This window comes from Bos taurus, chromosome 29 (assembly GCF_002263795.3).
Source record: "Bos taurus isolate L1 Dominette 01449 registration number 42190680 breed Hereford chromosome 29, ARS-UCD2.0, whole genome shotgun sequence".
NCBI classification, from domain to species: domain Eukaryota; kingdom Metazoa; phylum Chordata; class Mammalia; order Artiodactyla; family Bovidae; genus Bos; species Bos taurus.
Genome location: NC_037356.1, coordinates 12227885 through 12247302, shown reverse-complemented (window position 1 = coordinate 12247302; position 19418 = coordinate 12227885). Strand labels below are relative to the sequence as shown.

Below are 19418 nucleotides of genomic sequence, written 5' to 3'. Positions count from 1 at the left end.
AAAGGATTCTGTAGCTCTAGAGGCTCAACTTCAAGCTGTAAGGCACGTCTATAGCCAAAGAGCTCTGGACTTCCTCTGTTTTTATTATCAAATGGAATTTCAAGGAACTGCTAAAGATGGCTTGACTTAAAGATGCAGAGAGAATGGAACAATCAAAAACTCTGGGACCAAAATATTTCAAACAGGCTCTAAGTAAGTCATGTCAAATAGTGAGCTGGAAAGAGAAGCCTGGCAGGAAGGAATCTCTGACGCCTATTTTGTTTTATTTTTGTTTGGATAGGAATTGCTGTTCAGTTGCTAAGTTGTACCCAACTCTTTGTGACCCTACAGACTGCAGCACGCCAGGCCTCCCTGTCCATCACCAACTCCCAGAGTTTACTCAAACCCATGTCCATTGAGTCCGTGATGCCATCCAACCATCTCATCCTCTGTTGTCCCCTTCTCCTGCCTTCAATCTTTCCCAGCATCACGGTCTTTTCCAACGAGTCGGCTCCTCTCATTAGGTGGCCAAAGTATAGAAGCTTCAGCTTCAGCATCAGTCTTTCCAATGAATATTCAGGACTGATTTCCTTTAGGATGGACTGGTTTGATCTCCTTGCGGTCCAAGGGACTCTCAAGAGTCTTCTCCACCATCACAGTTTGAAAGCATCAGTTCTTCGGTGGATAGGAAAATGGGCTGTAATTACACCAGGCGCTCTCTGTCCTTTCTGTTAGTCTCTCAGCTGTTGGTGTATCATTAACTGTAGGTGTGTGCTGCTTAATCATTGTGAGATTATTTAGATCCAACAAAGTTTCAAGGACAAATTGAGGAGGGAGGAAAATGGAGAGTAACCTAATCTATGGATTCCCAACCAGGGGCAGCTTTATCCTTCCATGTCTTCTAGGTGTGAACATTTTTTTTTTGCCAACCAAATACACCATATTTCTTATGTTTGGCAAAACTAATACAATTATGTAAAGTTTAAAAAATAAAATAAAATTAGAAAAAAAAAAAAAAGAATAAACCTGAAGTCTATGTTAAAAAAAAAAAAAAGAATATTTTACCTTCTCATTCTTTCTTAATCAAAGACATTTTATTACTCAAAGACTGATAATCATTGCCTCTGATCATTATAAAAATATCAGTGTGACTGCACTGGGCTGATAAAAGTTCAGCCAAGAGCAAAGACATTTTGGTTGGTCCATCGGGATGCATCAGAGGTGCAGACAGAATTTTGAAGGCATTGCTGCCTTTGCCTCTCACTTTAGGAAGTCAGAGAACTGGGTCTGGAGCATGTAGTCTTAATTCCTTTTTCAGAGCAAGTAACTGAGGCCAGAAGTAGTAAGTAAGACTTGCTTAAGGTAAAGGAGTGAATTTCATGAAAGCACTCAAAGTTATTGTTTTTCACTAATCAATTTTTAGTTAAACAGACTTTTCATTACACTAAGATGTTCTTTCAAAAGAGACCTCTATTTAGAAATATACAAAACTGAACTGAAGTCAGACATTAGCATGACTATAGGCTTGATGTTGATGGCTACAATATATAGAAGTGGGAATTCCCTGAAGTCTTGTTGAAATAAACTCATATTGTCTGAGGAATGGTATCTATAATTCTCTTCCCAAACAGCACTAACCCTAGAAGCTTTGAGAGGCAGTCATTTTTGGGTGGCAGAAAGTGCTGAGCTTAAACCAATGGATACTTCTCATAGAAAGATAGTATTTTGCTCCAGGAGTCAAGAAATCATGTAGTTCTGGATGTTCTTTGATTTCCCTGGCCATGCTGGCCTATTTTCTCTGAATTCCCTTTGCATTTATTGCAGCAATACTGAATTTTTCTTTTGGCCTCACTGTGTGTCACGAAGGATCCTATTTCCTCTTCCAGGAATCGAACCTGCAACACTCGCAGTGGAAGCCTGCCTGGACTCCCAACCACTGGATCACCAGGGAAGCCCCTTGAATTCAGGTTTTTATCCTCTAATACATGAAGTTGTTTTGTCTCCCTGACCAGTCTGCCAGTTCTTTGAGGCCAGAGACCAGGGCTTGTTCATCAGCATGTGGCATGGATCTTGGTCAGCGCTTAAATTTGTTGAACGAATAAGTGAATGAATGAATGGACAGACAAATAAACATAATTACAGGATAGTTGAAGACAGAAGTAAACACAGGGAGCAAGAAGGTAAAAGCATATTGGGTGGCGTGGTGGAGACACACAGGAAAGCCACTCATTGCCATGGGGAGGGGTGGGGGATAGAAGTCACATGGCAGTACAATGTGAAGACACAGCTCGTTCATACACACCCTTGATTTTCTGCTTCTCTGAAGAGTCAGCGATGTGTGTGCTAATAAGTCCTGTGCTTTGATGTGGGTGATGCACTTGAGGACACTGTGTGTGATGATGTATTGGTCCCAAATGTGGCAGCTGCCATGCTGCAGTTCCAGCTGACCTGGCACTCACCCCTCCCTGGGGAAGGCGCAGTTCATGCCAGCTTTGCTCCTGAAGTAAAACCCTCAGAAAGACTGAACTGGAAAGTAAACATCCAGCGTTTCCTAACACGATCCCATCGGTCTGAATGTCACTGGTGTTGCACTACGCAAACGGCTGCAGCAAGTGATGTCAGATTCACCGTCTCATCGTGGGGTGCAGCCTTCAGCACGCTTACTTTTCCTTGGTCACAAGTGGCCGTGACGGGGCTCTAAGGCCAGATTAAGTAAGTCGTCTTGCAGTTGTGGAGGAAGCCGGCCCTCTCCTGCTGAGCACCAGATGGGAACGTCCCCAGGGGCACGCTGAACCAAACGTGCAGCTGCTCTTCTCCCCCAGGCCTCCCTTCCCCAGGAAGCCACTTGCCCACTGCTTGTTTGTGATGGGAAAGCTTACTCTGCTCTTTCTGAAATGGGCCTTTAAGATGCTGTTTCCAGGAGGTGGGGGACATGTTTCTCTTCGTCTTATTAATGTTAGCAGTACTAATAATATTTATGAGGCTCTTCTCAGATTATAAATCACCTTTATGTAGGGAAATGTGTGGCTGCTTAATTCACTTTGCTCAGTGCTCAACACAGTAGCTGACATGAGGAGGAACTTAATACATGCTCTCAGGGATGCTGCTGCTGCTGCTGCTAAGTCACTTCAGTTGTGTCCGATTCTGTGTGACCCCACAGATGGCAGCCCACCAGGCTCCCCCGTCCCTGGGATTCTCCAGGCAAGAACACTGGAGTGGGTTGCCATTTCCTTCTCCAATGCATGGAAGTGAAAAGTGAAAGTGAGTTGCTCAGTTGTATCTGACTCTTAGCGACCCCATGGACTGCAGCCTACCAGGCTCCTCCATCCATGGGATTTTCCAGGCAAGAGTACTGGAGTGGGGTACCACTGCCTTCTCCACTCAGGGATGCTACTGAGTACTAAGTCAGTTCAGTCACGTGTTCACTGTTTGCAACCCCGTGGATTGTAGCCCACCAGGCTCCTCTGTCCATGAGGATTCTCCAGGCACGAATACTGCAGTGGGTTGCCATGCCCTCCTCCAGGGGATCTTCCTGGCCAGGGATTGAACGCATGTCTCTTATGTCTCCTGCGTTGGCAGGCATGTCCTTAACCACTAGCACCACCCGGGAAGCCAACAACCATTATTTTATCATCAATACCTGTTTTTCCATGTGCTGGCTGTGGGCAGAGCTCTTATTTGTTTTTCTTTTAAAAAAATACTTGGCTGCACAGAGCCTCACTTGCAGCACGTGGATCTTTATTGGACCATGCAAACTCTTAGTTGTGGCATGTAGGATCTAGTTCCCAGACCGGGATAGAAGCAAGGCCCCCTGCATTGGAAGCACAGAGGCTTAGAAACTGGACCACCAGGGAAGTTCCCAAAGGCCTTTATGATATAATTTTATGCCTAAATTCATGGGGCAGAAGGTATGAAGAGTGACCTCCTCACTTTATTTTTTCATCCTGGTAAGAACTTTTGTCCATCTCTTATTTATGGGAATCTATTCTGCTTTTAGCTTCCTTGGTGGCTCAGACGGTAAAGCGTCTGCCTGCAATTCTGCTTTTAAGATACACATCTGGCAATTGCCCCAAAGACTGACTACATGTTTAACTTAATCCTCGTGGACTGCACTTCCAGCTACTATAGCTTCTTCCTCCCAGGGAAGGTGCTAAACAACCGGTCGATCCTTTACAAGTAACTGCTTTCACCTCTGGGATGAATGATTTCATTTTCCTTGGTCTTTCCATAAACACTGTTTTCCAGTACTTCATGGTTCACTTGTGAACCCTGTCAAATGCTCTAATGCCTCGAGGCCTAAACAGAGGCACATTTGGGCAAGGCTCTTACAATGGCACTGGTGTTATCTCTTGTGCCTCTTGGGAAAGGCACTGTTCACCTGTTTTGTAATGATAAAGTAGTTCCACTCCTTTTACAATAAAGTTACTTGGAATCTTTCATAGTAATAATGGCTACCAGTTAGTACATGGTTGTGCTGTGTGCTGTGCTAAGTCACTTCAATCATGTCTGACTCTTTGTGACCCCATGGACTGTAGCCTGCCAGGCTCCTATGGGACTCTCCAGGCAAGAATACTGGAGTGGGTTGCCATGCCTTCCTCCAGGGATCTTCCCGACCAGGGACTGAATCAGCATCTCTTATGTCTCCTGCATTGGCAGGCGGGTTCTTTACCACTAGTGCCATCTGGAAAGCCCCTAGTAAGTACTTACTGTATGCCAAAAATGGTATAGAGAACTTTACACTTAAGATCTTGTTTAATCTGTACACTGGCTCTCTGACGTCTGCATTATTAATGTGTCTAGTTTAGAGCTGAGGAACTAAGTCTTACAGAGGTCAAGCAAATTGCCCGAGCTCACATAACTGAACAGTGGCAAAGGAGCAGAACCACGCCTGACCAGCTTCCAGGTCCCCGCTCTTAGCCTTTTTGCTCTTCTACCTTTAAGGCTATTACAGCATCACTTTTGTATAAGAGGGTGTACAAAACAAAGCCCCCAATTTCTATCAAAGCATCCCCCCAAATATTGTCCCTTTATAGCCAGATCATGAATATCTGCCCAGTTTTTGAAGGATGATATTTAACAAGTCCTCTGAAAAATAAAAGGAATAGGGCTTCCCTGGTGGCTCATTGGTAAAGGATCCGCCTGCCAATACAGGAGGCAGGGGTTCCATCCCTGGTCCAGGAAGATCCCACAGGTGGAGCAACCAAGGCCATGAGCCACGACCACTGACCCTGTGCTCCAGAGCCCGGGAACTGCAACTACGGAAGCCCGCTCGCCCTAGAATCACGCTCTGCACAAGCGAAGCCACTGCGGTCAGAAGCCTGCGCACTGCAGCTGGACAGTAGCCCCGCGTGCGCAACTAGAGGAAAGCCTGCACAGCCACAGAGACCCACCACAGAGAAAAATAAAGTAATTAAAATAAATAAAAAGAATAAAAGAGGCTGTGCCATACATTTTCCTCCCTGTTCATAAATGTGCAAAGGTCTGGAGCTATTGGTTAAGACTGTAGGTGTTTTACAGCCAGGCCGTTAATAAAACTCCCTATAAAGCTGCTGCTGCTAAGTCGCTTCAGTCATGTCCGACTCTGTGCGACCCCATAGACGGCCTCCCGTCAGGCTCCCCGGTCCCTGGGATTCTCCAGGCAAGAACACTGGAGTGGGTTGCCATTTTAAGGCTAGTGGTCCATATACATGAGGTTTTAATTAAGGAACACAAGAATTCTATGCCATAACAATGTGAAACACCCATGGAGAGAGTCTGAAAAATTTCCCCGCTACGAAAACTCACACATTTAAAAAGATTTACCAGTGGAATTGCTCTCATAAGTAAGAGACAATTTAAAGACGATTGCTTCCTATCATTTGGAAAGCAAAGCAAGACAAAATAAAAACAAACCAACCTACTTTCAAAACAAGGAGACAAAATGAAAAAGTCATACACAAAAACAACTTGTGAAACAAAATAAAAATCAAGAAACATTAGCGAAGACATTTTCAGGAATTACTGACATTGTGTCTCTAGTGGTTCAAAAGAACTTTGATCTATCATTAAAAAAGGGAATGCTTAAGAAAATTGACAACGGCAATTCCCATGTGTAAACATTTATGGCAAAGAGCTATTAGCAGTTTGCTCTGTTGTATGGAACAAGAGGCTGGATGAAGGCTGCTGCTGCCCTCCACTTACATCAGAGGTTCCAGAGACTTGGGTTTAATGAAGATGGCAATGGGATACAGCTGGGCCACTTGTAACCGCTTGATAGCATTTCCTGATACGTCAAGTATACAGTGTTTGCCCTGGGAGAAGGAAAAGAAAAATACGGTGTTAATCCAGGGAGAATGATTATAATCAAAGCAAAAGAAAAAAAAAGTAAGTATGCTTTAGAGGGAGGTAAAAGATACTACATTTCTTCAAATTTTGAAAAGAATTGTTGCAAAGCATAAATAAAAGTTGGTATAGAGGGTCATCGCCGAATGTTTGCAGTAATATGTTTCTTATTCCTTTACTAAGTGTCAGCCAACAGAGTAGACATTTTACTAAAGTTATCTCAGCTAACTTTATTTATTTCCTTAAATAAATACCTGATGTTTTGCACAAGGAAGCCATCTAGCCATATATAATGTGACTGAGTCCATTCTCATGAAACCCTCATAAACCATCTCTGAAGACAATCGTCGAAAAGAAATTCCCAACTAGTCAAAGAAGGAATTCCCCACCTATGACATGTGAATTGTCGACTGCATTTTACAGAAGAGAAGGCTAAGGCTTAAGAATACTAACTTGCCCAGTGCTCATGTCAGCAGTACATACAGTAGAAACTCACGCAGGTCTCAGTGCTAAGCCTCAAACCCAAGTCTAGTTGGTTGGAATAAATAAATACCTCCTTGTCTCACCCTGGCCAGTGCTAAATCTGGAAGAATGGTAACCAATTTTATAAATATTTGCTGAGTGTTTCTACATGTCCTGCCTTTGATATGCTCCATCTAGTACAGAGCGAGGACAGACACAGAGAGTGACCTTAAGTATTTTATCTTAACTGTGGAGAGAGAGGTTTGCATAGCGTATGTAAATTTTTGGTTTGTTAACAAATAAAAACCCTATTACATTGTAGCATACCTCATTTAACTTGGCTTCCACTGCAATGAGTGCTCAGAGCAAGGAACTGCTTTATAAAGTATTTCTGGGGAGTAGACACATTTGCCACACATTATGTTCTACCTCCTGGAGGGAAATGGCTTCATTACCCTGAGGCCCAAAGAACTTTACAAAGAAGAGAAAAAGCATACTATGCAGATATAAACAGTCCTAAATCAACAAAGGGGAATAAAAGCTCATCCATAATATCCACGTAAAAATAAAGAGGCCAGCGAGTACTTGAGCTTTTACAGGAGAAACACAGTGAGATGGCTCAACTTTTTATCACTTAATATATTCCAAGTTTGCTATCTGTGAAATGTGGCAGTTACATAAAATGCCTGGATGAAGTTTGCATATTCACTGGTCAGAAAGGTTTGAGATAACAAAGGCTGTGTCTTCATGTTCGAGGAGAACAGATGCAATGATCCAGAAAAGTGATGTGAAACAGTGTGATATTGCTCAAAGAAGCCAGCATCCCAGAGAGAAGAAACCTGACCCACCTTCTTACTGTATTCTCGGATAAATGTGAATATTTCTCATTGAAGTTTTTTAACTAAAACATTAAAAGTGGGGAGGGGGAAGTTGTGTCAAATCAAATCAACCCAACAAATATTACTTATATAACAAATACGATGGGCTCTTAACTTCTTATTTTCTTCTTCTGTGACATTGGTCCTCGGTGTTCACAGGTGATCAGGATCCTTCTCGAGGCAGATCTCAAGGGTCTTCCTATCCTACTTGCCCTTACACAGTCTTCTCATGTCCTTGCCCTTGAAATTATCAGCAGGATAATTTCATCTGCCTGCAGTGTAGGAGACTTGGGGTCGATCCCTGGGTTGGGAAGATCCTCTGGAGAAGGAACTGGCAACCTACTCCAGTATTCTTGCCTGGAGAATTCCATGGACAGAGGGGCCTGGCAGGCTACAGTCCATGGGATCGCAAAGAGCTGGACACGACTGAGCGACTTGCACACACAATTTCATCTATGCCTCCTCTGAGTTAGACTATCTGCCAGCAACAGGCCAGGCAGTCCGCCTCATCTGTCTACCCTTCCACCAGAAGCATCTCAAGTTTTCAGGGAGATAAAAAGTAAACTCCTACTAACAAAAAGAACTGAGGATTCTGATCTAAACAACCGAAAGCGACCAAGGTTTTAGAACAAGTTCAGTTATTGGGGCCAAAGAAAAGTGAGTCAAAGACAAAGTGAATTTCCATAAACTTCAAGCTGTTAATTGCCTTTGGGTTTATAAGCCCCCTTTCCTCCTCTCCCCTGTCAGGTCAGTCAGCATACTTTATTGAGATTAGAACAAAGATTAATGACCTTGCTCTCAAGAGATTCTCTGCTCAGAGGTCTTAAAAGGAATACTGAATCAAAATTTACAAATGAAATCAGGGAAGAGTAATGACCAGGAAAAAAAAAATGCGGTTTGCCACGTGGGTACCTTCTTCAGGGGAGGTGTAAGATGACTGGAGAACATACCCTTTCTGCTACAAATCTCACGGACTGCACACTGGTCCCATATAAGTTGTCATTGTACTGGCCGGCTTCTATAAACTTGTGCTCTTGGATGTCTTTCTCCATCTGCTCTCTGGAAATGACAAAGTGATAGTCTCTGCCATCCACCTCGTAGTCACGCTTTGGCCTTGTGGTATCTTTATAAAATGAAAAAAGATGAAAATAAGGTAACTTTATATTCATGAACTTGTTATACCCATTTTTTTTTTTTTAGCACACACCCTCAACACAGATTGTGCTGTGAAGGACCATGACATAGTAGCAGGTACCAGGCTTAGCCCCGCACTGAAGAACTATAAAACTCGACAAAATGTATGGATGTGTATTTTCAGGCATTGGACAACGGACCGTGCTGGAGCTGTGACACTGAGGAGAAGCACATGAGGGGACTCTGCATTTACTCCATTTTCATTTCCAAACGGAGAGTCTAGAGGCCATGGACTGCTAGGAGACCCTGAAGTTCAGACGGACTGTGCATTAGGTTGAGACCCCAGAACGGTTGCATTTTATGAGGTTACTCTGGACTTACTCTAGACCTACCTTCACAATGTCTAAAACCAAGTCAAAACTCAAAGAAGCTGACTTGTCAGTAAATTATTGCCTGCTGAAACAAAAACTTAATACTCTATAAAGGAAGATATTGATAACAACATCCAAGTGCTCAATAATGTAGCATCACAATGTCTAGCACATGATAAAAGATTACGGACAAGCGAAGAAGTAAAAAACGTCTCATATGAACAAAAAAAAGGACATATAGTGTAAATATATTCAGGGACTTTAAAAGATGTAAAATGATACCATCACAGTTATGAAGGGACTAAAATCAATCAGCTCTAATCATAGTTAGAACTGGTTAAACTTCTTGGTAAGAAGAGAAGAGAAAATAATTTAACATTGTAAATCAAAAAAAATGTTAAAATAAATACTACATGGTATCACTCATGTGTGGAATCTAAAAAACACAACAAACTAGTGACTATAACAGAGAAGAAGCGGACTCACAGATACAGAGGACAAACCAGTGGTTACGGAGGGGAGGAGCAGTACAGGGGTTAGGGAGTGGGAGACAGAAAGTGCTGGGTGTAAGACAGGCTCAAGGATGTAGTGTACAACACTGGGAATGTGGCCAATAATTCTGTGATAACTGGAAATGGAAAGTAACCTTTAAAAATTGTATTTAACAGAAAAGCACACAGGAGCCGGTAAGACGCGCTACACCTGTACTGCTCACTGTGGCCACCTGTAGCCGCATTCGAGAGCAATTAAAACGGGGCTGGGCCACACGTGCAGAGTACACACTGGATTTCCAACTCTTACCACCAAGAATTATAAAAGTTCAATAATTTTTATATTGATTACAAGTGAAATGATATTGTTCTGGATATACTGGCTTACATATCATTTATCATTAGCATTAAAACTATATTTTCTATCTTTAACCCAGATAGTATTAGAAATCCATCTTTAAAAATTATCAAAATTTCAGATAAAGTTTTATCCTTAAAGATGTTCACTGTATTAATTGATAAATTATAAATAATTATAACATATAAATTATAATTGTATTTTGCGTTATAACTCATAATATTGAGACGTAGAGAAACCAAAAAAACTCTAAATAAGAAAGGACTAATTATGACATAATAAATATTTAAAGTAGTTATATAAAATTTAAACAATATTAAGCAAAAACGTATATACTTGACATGTACCCAAATCATAGGAGAAAATGCATGAAAAGAAAGAATAGGTAGAAATCTATGAAAATATTAGCAGGGATGTTATCTCTGGGTATCTTCTGAGATTTTCTGTATATTTTTATTTTTCTTGTTTAACTCTTAAGCATTTTCCAAGTTTTGTACAGTGAACATGTATTGATTTTCATAAAACAGTGCCATTACTTAAAAAAGAGAAAGAAGACGATGCAAGGTGGAGGGGTAGTGAAACGGTGCTACAGGAATTTCTTTTTTTTTTTCCTTTCATAAGTAGAGGAACAAGCTGGGGGCTGCAACAAATGGACTAGGGTTTGACTTGATCATTTCTGTCTGGAGTCTCTTTCAGGTTAGGTTCTGTGGCAAGATGGCTACCCAGAACCCTTGCCGGGACCGTTTCACCAGACAGCACACTCGTCCCGGTTCCCTCCTGCCCATGCACTGCACACGTGCGATCCCGCTATCCTCCTGTACTCCAGCACACTTGTCCCTGTTCCCTCCTGCCCATGCACTGCACACGTGCGATCCCGCTATCCTCCTGTACTCCAGCAGACATTTGCAGTCCTGAAATGTAAGAGACACTTCAGAGCCAAGAGCTTAAAAAATGTTGAGTGAGAAAGAAATATCTGCTGAGATCAGATTTAAGAGCTCAGTGGTCTAATAAATTAAAATTTCCTGGTGGGTTTACACACACAGAAAGCCTCTAGCATTTTCATGTGGCACAGTGGGAGCAGGGACAGAAGTGATGAGTGGGGAGCAGCAGCAAGGAGAGCAGACAGACTCTGCAGGGAGGGCTGTCCTGATGTGTCAGAGGGACCGGGGGGCCTGACGGCTGTCCATAAGGACAAGAAAGCAGTGGCCGCCGCTGCTGCTGCTGCTAAGTCACTTCAGTCGTGTCCGACTCTGTGCGACCCCATAGACGGCAGCCCACCAGGCTCCCCCGTCCCTGGGATTCTCCAGGCAAGAACACCGGATTGGGTTGCCGTTTCCTTCCGAGAGGAGGGTAAAAACTTTATATTCTTTCTTGTCTTCATCCTTCAAAGGGAAAGGAAAGGCTGTTTTGTATTGATTGACACACGGCCCTAAGTCATCCTGAGATGAGTTTAACAGATAGCATTGTCTCTGATCTCTCTTACTGTAACTAAGGGTGATCATTAGTTAGACCCATTAAACCTGTAACCTGCCCTCACTGATCACTTTGTTGCTACTACAAAAAAAAAAAAAAAATGCATATCTTTCAAGCATCACATAGCCTCAACAATGTGTTGCCTGAGTTGTGTTTTAGGCACTCAGAGTCAGCTGTGTCCAGTTTGAGCTTGAGGTGGTTAAGAGTGGTTAAGACAACCAACCCTCCAACTGGACAAGTGTCAATGTCTACCTGGTGACCTTTGAACATCAGAGGGCCCCAAACTCCACCCTCAGAACATGCTAATGCTGACATTTTCTGAATCTGCTTCCCATGATGAAGCCTGAAGCTTACCTGCACCTGCCCAGAATGAGAATACCTTACCTTTGCATTTTCAATCACCCTTCCCCACGCTCCCCACACCTCAGACTATGCTGCTCCTCCATCCCACAAATATCCCCAGCCCCCTGGCTTCGGGGAGGTGAGTCTGAGATTTCTTCTCTAACCTCTTTGAGTGGCAGTCTCATGAATAAACAAGCCCTTTCTCTGCTGTAAACCTTGCGTCTCAGCATTTGGCTTGCTGTGTGTTGGACAAACAAACTTGCCTTGTAGCATCATTCTGTGGGAAAAGAGGCTTCAGTAACATTTCGACCAATCTACAAGAAAATATGAAGGCCTATCAATAATCCTATGCTATCTTAAATACCATGGTAGTTACAAAGAAAGCATTCATCCTGCCCTCTCGGGTACCACATCATTTACTCACTAAATAGAGAATAACGCATGGCAGTATAGATGGAATGTATTTGGCAGAATGAAATGAGATGCTCAGATATTAGGTGACTGACGGTATTTGAATCACTGGAGACTACTGGGAAAAATGGAGTTACATTTTAGCATCTCAAAAAGAGCCATGCTTTATTTCTAGAGGAAAGATGAATGATACTTACGAGGCACACAGGAGCCAAATTTGTCAGGGAATTCAGATATCAAGTCATCATTGATCCGATCCTTCATGGGGCCCAGAATAATCACTGGTCGGGTATAGTTTACTGCAAAGAGGGAAAGGAAGATGCAGATGAGGAGTCCGACTTGGGGATCTTAGGGCAAACTTGCCGAACACTAACAACTACTGAGGCTATTACTTCGGTGGATAAATTGCCCGGAGAGCCCTGCATAGGAAACTGATGTTTTAACACTGAGTGTGTTGGCTGAGTCTACTTTCCAGAATTTACTAACAGGGAAAAGCAACTGCAATGTCAGTGAAAAAAAACATTTGGAGACGTTTTGCTTACTCTTCACGTATGCCTACACAACAATCAAAACACTACCGAGTTTAGTCAATTGAGTGGGAGAAAAAAAAGATTCCAAAGTAGCTGTTTGACCATTGTTTAGGCAACGACTTCAAAAGTCATCATTAGTAGTAATGACATCTTAGGTTTTTTTTTTTTTTCCATCTTAGGTTTTTATACTTTCTTTTCCTTAGTTCAAAATACTCCCCATTCTCTGCTTGGATTTTCCCAATTCCTTTGTAATCACGGGGCTACAAGGAACTCAAAAGTTCATTTGGTACAATTCCTCCTCTGATGCCTGAATTTTCTCTGTGATCTTTGTCAAGAGCCATCAGCCTCGGTATAAATTCCTCCCAGGCTTCTGGATCAGCCCGGAAGGTGGCTTCTCTCTTAGAAGCCCCGCTAGAAAGCCCTCAATACTAAGTGAACATCAACCTGCAGGAGGATTTTACCCATCGATCCTGTAAGTGGTGCTCTTTATAATTTGGATGTGCTCCTTCCTATTAGGGATCATTCTTCCAGAGGGCAGCTCCATCCTCCTGGGAGCTGTCACTGCCCACTCGCTGCAGGGAAGGTGTCTGCTTGGCCACAGGGCCAAAGAAAGAGCAGGGTCTGACCTGGGAACTGCTGCATGTTAAGCAGTTTATTTCCCTCCTGAAATGGGGTCACCTGTTACAGCCTGGAAATCAGGAACCAGAGCATGCTAAGAAACTTACTTTCCTGCCTTGTGACAGGCTCATAAGAGAGAATGCAATCTTCTTGTCCTCCTGAGAAGAGAAAAAAGGAAAAATTACAGTGGACTAACAACCAGTCACAAGCCACAGCTACAAGCCCTGCTCTGCAGCCCAGGAAACAGACCCAGTTCAGGGCTAATTTCCCTTGCTCTCTCCCTCCTTCAACCATTCCCCACCTCCCTTCACCCTCATAGAACTGTTTGGCACCGTGACAGAGTCAGGTGGTCGCTGGTCGGAGGAACGACAGGAGGCTGGCCTTCTGCAGTTCAGCAGAGCAGTGATGTAAGAGACCGCCTTACGTCCGACACTGAGAAATGCAGCACTGTGGCTGCACGCCCAGCATTCCTACCTAAAAGGAACCCCTTGAGTTCAAGGAGAGGTTCCATCCAATAGTTCGCTGCTACATTACCAGAATTTCTGGATCTTTCACCTTCCATTTTATTTCCCAAAGAAACACACTGTTCAAAAGCAAGTGTCTGCTCGTTTCATTTGTGAGACAAAAGCTTCACCAGTCTATATACTCCAAGGCTCTGAAGACTTGAATGTTAATTCATCAAGAAAATGCTGGGTCAGTTAAGAAGATAAAAAACTGAGGAGGGCCCTATATCACTTGTTCTGCTGCTGTTGCTGCTGCTAAGTCGCTTCAGTCGTGTCCGACTCTGTGCGACCCCATAGATGGCAGCCCACCAGGCTCCCCTGTCCCTGGGATTCTCCAGGCAAGAACACTGGAGTGGGTTGCCATTTCCTTCGCCAATGCATGAAAGTGAAAAGTGAAAGTGAAGTTGCTCAGTCGTGTCTGACTCTTCTCGACCCCATGGACTGCAGCCTACCAGGCTCCTCTGTCCATGGGATTTTCCAGGCAAGAGTACTGGAGTGGGGTGCCACTGCCTTCTCCGATCACTTCTTCTAATCACTGCTAAATCTAGCCTTGAAACTTTGAAAAGTAAGGCAGACCATGGAGTATAATTTTCCACCCTTCCAGTGTCATTTGCTATAAGCCTTCTCATTCAGTGAGCCTCAAGTCAACATACAAGCATGGAAAGTAAATTGGCTTTTGGCAATTTTTTTTTTCCTAATCATCAATTTTGCCCAGTTGAACTAGGCATGAGATTCGTCTTATTCAGCTGCCAACTTAGAAGGCTCCACACTTTCATTCGCATTAGGCCTAGGACTGACTGTCTTTGGTGGGGAAATAGTTTAAGTTTTGAAAAGGGCTTTTTGTATGCTGTCCTACAGAGGAGAAGTGTCGTGTGTGTGCTAAGTCGCTTCAGTCGTATCCGACTCTGTGCGACCCCATGGACTATACCCGCCGGGTTCCTCTGTCCATGGGGATTCTCCAGGCAAGAATTACTGGAGTGGGTTGCCACGCCCTCCTCCAGGGGATCTTCCCGACCCAGGGACTGGACCTGAGTCTCTTGCATTGGCAGGTGTGTTACCACTAGCGCCACCTGGGAAGCCCCGAGGTAGTTTTTTCTGAAACCAAAGGGCACTGGGTCTCACTGCTCTATCTCCTCATAGCCCCTGAAACTTTCAGAGTCAGGTCAGAACCATGTGCTGCTGCTTCAGAAGCCACAGCCTCTGGAGGATGAATTGATTTCATGAAAGGAGTTAGTATTACAGGCAGGTTTGATAATGACAAGGCTGATCTGGGGAAATTAAGTGATCTATGGCTAAAGCAGTGAATACGGATGTCTTCCCTGGGGTGGGAAATGGCCCCAGGCCCACCTCACGTCTCGCCTCACCCTCAAGCAGGGTCCACTCTCAGAATGGCATGGCTGGGCTACCTCCTAAGTCACGGAGAAGGGGCCCCGGTGCTTCTTCTAAGTGGCACCTACCCATGACTGCTCCAAAAAGTGTTCAGGGGAGCTTCTCACATGGGGGCAGGGATTTGGTATGTGAGGAATCAGATTCATATATATTTTTTTTAATTCAGGAAAAAAAATGATCCCCTTTAAAAAAATGAATCAACTGAAATTTACAGAAGCTGGGTCAAAAGTAATAAAGGAGAATGACTGGCTAAGCTCTAGTTATCTAAAGGCTGACATATGCAGAGGACATAGGAATTCAGAGGATAAGTGTAAAAATGGTTGGGGAAAAAGAAAGCATAGCTTTAGAGATAGAAGCATGGCAGACCAACACTGTAGTGTCGTACTAACTTTCAGGAGAAATCTCCCTGAATGATTAATATGTGAGAGGGGACTCCTGCCCGTAGGATAACAGGTTTTAAATATCAGGTGACAGAATATGCTATGGAGCTACTTTCCCACATTTATGGTTCAATTTAACTTCTCTTTCAGGGCTTTAGATAATTACAATAAATGTCAGTTACAGAAATAATTGAAAAAGTTGCAAACTTTTTAAATGCAAAAAAAGAATAAATATCAAGTGATACTTATGTCTCTGCACGAGACTGGGCACCCCATACCAGTTATCCAAGGTGTCCTCAGTACTTAACATAAAGAAAGAGACCAATGAATTTGCATTCTGCTTTTAGTGGTACGAGTCAGGATGAGCAATGAAGCCAAAGATAGGTTCCACTTTGTGTTTCTGTCTATACGCTTTCCTTTGGGGAAGTGTGGTTTCCCCTAAATAAAGAGAACACCTCGTGTTCCCAGGAGAATCTCTTTCCATGGCCTTGCAAATCGTTCTGATGGGACATTCTAAAGGCAAACCTTAAATAAAATATTTGGTGTCAGTATGTATAATGCATGATTTAAAAAACTAGGACAAAGCAACATAGCTTAGATTAACTTTGCTAGAACAGAGTTCTGTAGTTCTTCATTTACCTGTTGCTTTCTGGTTTACGTCTAACCTTACAGGAAGCACAGGTCTTGTTCTGAGCAGTAAGACTGGCAGACGGCAGAGACGACAAGCGTCCCTGAAGTCAACACCCATCCCAATTCTAACGACTGTGTGACAACCGGGACCACGTAAGGAAGCCCACAGGGGTGCTGTGGCAGCTGGTATTATACAATAGCTGTGAACTCAGCGCCTGAAACCAATTTTCACTTTCAAGAATGAAAAGCCCAAGGGGTAATGGGAAGGAGATTACAAGGGGGAGAAAAAAAAGTCACAGCAATGAAGGAAAGATAATTCATGTCTGCATAGCGCTTTACAGGCTATAAAAGGCTTTTGCAGCCATTGCTTCGTATTTCTCACAGCCATTTCTTTTCAGGTAGGTGTTCTGATGATCTGCACTTTACAGATGAAGAAGCTGAGGCTCGGAGACAGGGCCTGTTTCCTCAGTAAGTAGTAGAGTCAAGATTAAAAACCACATCTTTTCTGACTCCTCGCTGAGTATACAGCACAGTCTCAAAAAGGTCAGAGGTGCAGAATTCTCTGTGGGGGCTGGGATGTAGACGTAGAACTCACAGGTGAACAAAAATGGTGGGTGGCAGAGAAGGGAGCTGAACCTGGTCAGAGTTACCGACAGGCCATAAGATGCTCCATTTGCAAACCCTAACTCTTTTTTTTTTTTAATGCTGCTGTGTCATCTCCAAAAAATAGTCATCCTTAGTAGTTTTTCTGTTTTTTGCTCAGGAGGTGTCGGCACTTAGAAACAGCTGACACAAGGGTACAAACAATTACTTGGTCTTGTTTTGGAAACTGCTCGGCTGGAAGGGGCGCGTGGCACAGAGCTGGGGGTGGCCGCCTGCGCCGGCAGAGACTGCGCAGAGCCTGTTGTTACAACCTCCAGAAAACACTGTCTTTAAACTGGAAGCAAGTCACAGTAAGAGGGGTTCGGAGTAAGGCCCTCATATGCTCTCATGATAAGGAAAAACAAGGTGTTTTTCTTTAGAACTCTTTTCCAAACTAGAAAAGAGAGACGAGGGAAGTGAAGACCAGTGGCAGGGCATTCAGTGGTCTAAATTTAGTGTTTAGGGCCTGCACTGGATAATTACAAAGAATAAACTAGCTTCCTAGAACCACAGAATGTTAGTGCTAAGAAAGGGTTTGGAGTTAACGTGGATTATGGATGGAGAGTCTGGAACATGACTTCACTCTCCCTTACGGACCCTTGACACGCATCACAGTGATCATTGCCTGAATTACTGCTGAGCCTCACTTGGTCTCAACACTTTTCAGTATAGTTCCTCAGGAAGCAATTAAAGGGCAGTCTTGATTAAAATCTGTTTCCTGTATCTCTTTTCTAATACAAGCTAGTCATTTACATTGGAGAGAACTAAGGTTCAAAAATGTTCAGTGATTTCTTCAAGGTCACGTAGTGAATTACTGATTCAGTGTCTTCAAAGGATCTTCAGATTAAATCTGTTACTATATATAGAGTCCTTAAAATCAGGCTTAGTTCATAGTTAATGTTATGTAAATATTGCTGCTTGTATTGATTGTTGTTGTTTAGCCACTAAGTCGTTTCTGACTCTGCACTCCCATGGACTGGAGCCTGCCAGGCTCCTCTGTCCATGGGATTTCCCAGGCAAGAATATTGGAGCTGGTTGCCATTTCCTCCTCCAGGGATCTTCCCAACCCAGGGATCAAACCCAATCAAACTCCTGCATTGGCAGGCGGATTCTTTACTGCTGAACCACCAGGGACAGCCAATTAATTTGATAGGTGGCATGGTTGAAATGTACTAGCTAAAACGTGAAGAAGCTTGGATTACAAAACATAGGGAATAGTGAAAATGTCTAAGTTTCAGAGTTAAAATATCTTGATTGGACTTGCAGGGACATGGTATTAGTGAAACGTAGCTCTTTGGAACTTCAGCTTCTTCATCAGTTAACGGGGTATAAATATAAGGTGTATTTCATAATTTTGTTGCAGAAATCAAATGAGATACTATATGTAATAAAATTGCTTTGTAAGAACTTGAGGAAATATAAGGCCAATACTTGAGAAGAGTGGAAAAAGGAGAATATGGGCACCATTCCGACTGATTCCAGAGGGAAAGTCTGAGATCTCTTCATTTCAGCATCTCAGTTTCACTCAGCTCATTTTTTAAGATCCTTGGTTTGAAAATCCTATTTAACTTCTGAGCACCAATGGGTTAGGAGGATAATCATCAGCTCTCCCATACCCATAATAACATAAGAGCTCTACTGGGCTTTAAGGAAGGCAGGTCTTCAGCTTGTAGAGATGTGCAAGGTCTCCATTATGGCTAATTGATCTTTATTGCCATCACATATAAGGGCAGTTCAAGGGTATGATACAAAACAAGCACAAACCTGCACTTCGTTACATTGCTTTGTTGACAGAAATCTGGAATTAGCCCACAGTTACGGTAGTTATGAGATAGCATTGTGCATAATTAGACAATGTACGCTGGTAAACTGCACTGTAGCCAGTGCTCAGTATAGCTGGACTTTGGAAAAAATATGTTATAATTCTTGAGACGGTGCATCAAAGGTCTGAGCTAGTTATTAGAAATTGAGGTTGGTGTAAATTCATGTGCGTGTATACGTGTCTCAGAAATATTTGAGGCTTTCGAGTAAGGCTGGCACAGTCTGTAACTCCAGAATGTAACACCCCGGCCTGGGCCCGTCTTTCTGTGTGTGGGTGTTGTTTCAGTCGTGCCTCACTCCTTGTGACCCTGTGGACTGTATGTAGCCCACCAGGCTCCTCTGTCCATAGGGGTTCTCCAGGCAAGAATACTGGAGTGGGTTGCCATGCCCTCCTCCAGGGGATCTTCTTGACCCAGGGATTGAACCCCCATCTCTTATGTCTCCTACCACTAGTGCCACCTGGGAAGCCTGCCAGTCTTTCTAACCACTGACTATTTTTTTAGCCATTTTGTCCTGAGCAGACATGGTTCTAAGAGTTAAAAAAAAAAAAAAAATGAAAATGAGTGAAAAGAGGTGTTATTTTATTTGTCTACATTGCTATTCATAAAATATAAAAGTCATAATTATAGCAACAGCCAGGAATTCAATAGAAAAATCCAGCCTGGTTTGATTTGAAACTGTACTT

At 43.1% G+C, this 19418-nt stretch overlaps 1 protein-coding gene across 19 annotated transcripts in view; it reads right to left on the bottom strand.

Moving 5' to 3' along the window:
* DLG2 (discs large MAGUK scaffold protein 2) overlaps positions 1–19418 on the bottom strand; it is a 2323126-nt gene that overhangs the window by 8509 nt on the left and 2295199 nt on the right. For all 19 annotated transcript variants that reach the window (XM_059883216.1, XM_059883213.1, XM_059883215.1 and 16 more), the window contains 4 exons: positions 13476–13526; positions 12418–12519; positions 8591–8763; positions 6160–6269 (listed from right to left, as the gene is read on the bottom strand). In XM_059883216.1, coding sequence (XP_059739199.1) covers positions 6160–6269; positions 8591–8763; positions 12418–12519; positions 13476–13526 — 436 coding nt within the window. The remainder of the gene's footprint in view (positions 1–6159; positions 6270–8590; positions 8764–12417; positions 12520–13475; positions 13527–19418) is intronic.